The 3,303-nt window shown below is 39.7% G+C and overlaps 1 protein-coding gene across 1 annotated transcript; it reads left to right on the top strand.

Moving 5' to 3' along the window:
- The first annotated feature begins 218 nt into the window (after positions 1-218).
- SARC_00687 (hypothetical protein) lies at positions 219-2,563 on the top strand. The gene is made up of 5 exons (XM_014305586.1): positions 219-594; positions 1,148-1,273; positions 1,510-1,656; positions 1,928-2,108; positions 2,388-2,563. Exons 1-5 carry the CDS (start codon positions 354-356, stop codon positions 2,515-2,517), a joined length of 825 nt encoding a protein of 274 aa, XP_014161061.1. The 5' UTR covers positions 219-353; the 3' UTR covers positions 2,518-2,563.
- Positions 2,564-3,303: the final 740 nt, after the last annotated feature.

Raw genomic sequence — 3,303 nt, forward strand, 5'->3', positions numbered from 1 at the left:
TTAAAACTTGTTGAATATTTTACTCTCTCACTTCTTGTAGTTGATATAACATAAAGCGCTCAAAACGTTATATTTATATTGAAACAGACAGGTGTCACTGTCTATGCCATATAAACGTTATACCGTTTATAAACCCAAAAAATTGGACACGTTTACCATACATAGCCTTAAAAATTCATAGCCAAATGATAACAAATAAATTAGATCAAGTTTACGTTGTTTTACTTATGAGGCATTCGGATTGATGTGACCGATCCATCGATCATATAAATACACCTACTAAAACCACGGCCCACGCATACGCACGTAATCAAAGCACTTTAATATACGTCAAGTTGATATATACAATCAGTATGCTCAATCCTTTAGTCGACACAGCGTTAGAGTACTATAACTCGGCTACCGATGCAGTCGGTGGGATCATCCGATCCGGCGCTGATGAAGTCTTTGACTTCACAGAACAACACATAGGCGAGATTAGTCAAGGATGGCGTCTAGCTATTTTGTTTGGCCTGGGATTTTTCATGCTACTATGCATGACGATATATGTTTACAATATGGAAGACGAATACGCCGAGAAACGGAAAAACAGAGGTATGTCCTGGTCTTTGTTTATCCATCGCGAAATCAAGTGCACAGGCATCTTTAATACACGTATATCTGACTGTAAAACAAGTGACTATATTCATTGTTCAAATATTACTCTGACATGTGGAATCACTCGATGTGTGTTTCGCGGAAGAGCTGAATCGGGGGGTGGTTTTTTGAGATATCTGGTACATAAATGCAGAAAGTTGTACACTAATCTACGTTCGCTTTTCTATGTGCTCGTTATATCACTGGATTTTCCCCCCATCTGAACGGTAATACATGAGCATACACGGACATGCATGATCATATGTGTTTGTGTATGACCATGGACAATCACGCACAAGATATCATTCTACGTGGTTCATGATGGATGCATAGATGCTCGATATTAATTGCCAGTTTTGTCTGTATCAACTGATCCCTATCGGTACCTCCATACATCATCGAGTCAACAATTCAAATTAAGAAGTTTCGGAAGCTACCAGCTAGTTTCAATCAGATCTAGTGCATTTTTGGCAGGGCATATTTAATATTTTACTTATCAAAACGCACACAGGATCACCTGCCCCTCCCAGGCCGAGGCCTTCAAAGCCAGTGAGGAAGTACGATACGGTCTCGTTGATGACCTTAAATATTTTGAACTATGTCCTGGCGATTTGCAGCATCTTAATTATTATGCCAGGTAATTTGATAGCTCACTACCTAGCGATGTCAATCATATCTGCGGTTATACGTGCAGACTATAGTATCATATGTCTGCATAACATAACTGATGTCTTTATCAACGTTGAGACGCTAGGAGTCAAGCCCACACAGTACGAACATAGGGACTGAGATGCTTATTTGTTCTGAAACGCTCAATTTTATTATTATACAACTACCCGATCACATTTTTACGTGCAATTTACCTTCCTTCAGGTGCTATGGGTCTAAACGCAATTTTGAGCCATAGTTTCGAGTGGGACGAGCCTCACTACGGTTTGGAATACAGGGGACGAGATATCATTGCAAACTCTGCTTTCATTCTATTAGGAGTGGCCTGCATTATCGGGTTCCTGTATCCCGGTAGGTGTATGTGCAAGCACAGCATGCCAGCTGTTCACTGTTTCTCATACATTTCGCTATTTTGCGCGGACCATTAACCTTTTTTTGCGATCTTGCGTATACTTTCATTAGTGTTAAAAGATCGTCTATGCTATATAGTGCTTGCTTGTAGTTTAAATCCACACTAGCGAGTGTTAGCACCTTCACTTAAGTGCCATTTGGGATCGCATGACAAATGTTTACGCTCTTATTTTCTCCTATTGATACACTTTCCCGGTCTTGCGTACTGTAGTATATCGAAGCCAGCAAATAATGAAATACGGCACAGAAATCGAAGGTGTCGTAACAGCATCTGTTCCCGACTATACCATTTCGGTTTTCATCTTCCCCGCATCCCGCATTGAGTGGTCATACAAACCTGAAGGAAGTCAGCGCGAAGAAGAGGGCTTATGGAAGTCGACACCCTTCTCTACGTAAGTCATTGTGATTGAAATACCGAATCATTTTTCATAACTATACTCTTCGGGATCGGAATACAATTGTCACTCATATTTCATAATGACACATATAGCGCACGCACCCTGGTGTTTAAAGGAAACACAATCTGGAGTTTAAAGCTTTATTCCTAGCTCTCTTATGTCGATACAAACAAGATAGACCTATTTTTACTCGACGTGTTCATATTAAGAACATCTTAGATACGAACATGTCGCTAATGTCTACTTTTACAAACGACTATGGTCACATCACAGGTGGGCTCGGACGAATTATCCAGAAGGTTCAAAAGTTACTGTCATATATGATCCGGAGAACCCACAAAACTCTATATGTCCGTCGCTTCTATCGATGGAGTACACCAACTACGAGGACAAGACAAAATAAAAAAAATCAGGTATATTAAAAAGTAAAGTTCACTAGTTCTAAATTCCGCATGGTTTAACGATGACGCTGGCATGTTTCGATCAACAAGCTGTGCTACGAGTATAAATCCCGATAAGAGTACTTAGATGTATATTTTTACAGTGTTGGAAGCCGTTTGAGCAGACCAATATCAGTCTCTGAAATGAACGATGCCTAATGTATAGTGACAAAATTGGCTCTGCTACGATAAGTTCATACTTCTGTGCAGTATTATCAAAATGTTATGAAAGATGCTGGCGTTATTTGCATTTAGCTGTATTTTTTTCCGCGCGTGTTGGATTGTTCCGGGCTTGCTTCTTGAAGGTTAAGCTATGCGCATAGAAGAAAAGACCTATATAGTAAAGGTGTGAGAGGTTCTGAGTAGATTGTTGTTGTGATAGCGCTCCCAACAAATTGAATAATACTGAGCGTATCTGGCAGTGAAAAATATGTTAGCAAGAAATATTCAAACAATAATCCTCCTCTTTTGATGCGATATTTACAAGTTTGATATATCATCATGGTAAGAGTGTTTTCATTCTGTTCCATTAGGAGCATGTGTAGGACTCTATTTTCCCAGGTGCGACCGGGCGATGTTTACAGTCCGATATATGGATAGTTCTAACCAGATAAGTGAATGGAGCCGATTGTGTAGAAAGAGGTACCGTGCACCAATAAGTCATGAAGGTAACCGTCAATGACAAATATGCGTCGATGTGATTATAGGTAGTTCCATTGTGTATGCATATATGAATATACTTCGATATC

This window comes from Sphaeroforma arctica, assembly GCF_001186125.1.
Source record: "Sphaeroforma arctica JP610 unplaced genomic scaffold supercont1.24, whole genome shotgun sequence".
In the NCBI taxonomy this organism is placed as follows: domain Eukaryota; class Ichthyosporea; order Ichthyophonida; genus Sphaeroforma; species Sphaeroforma arctica.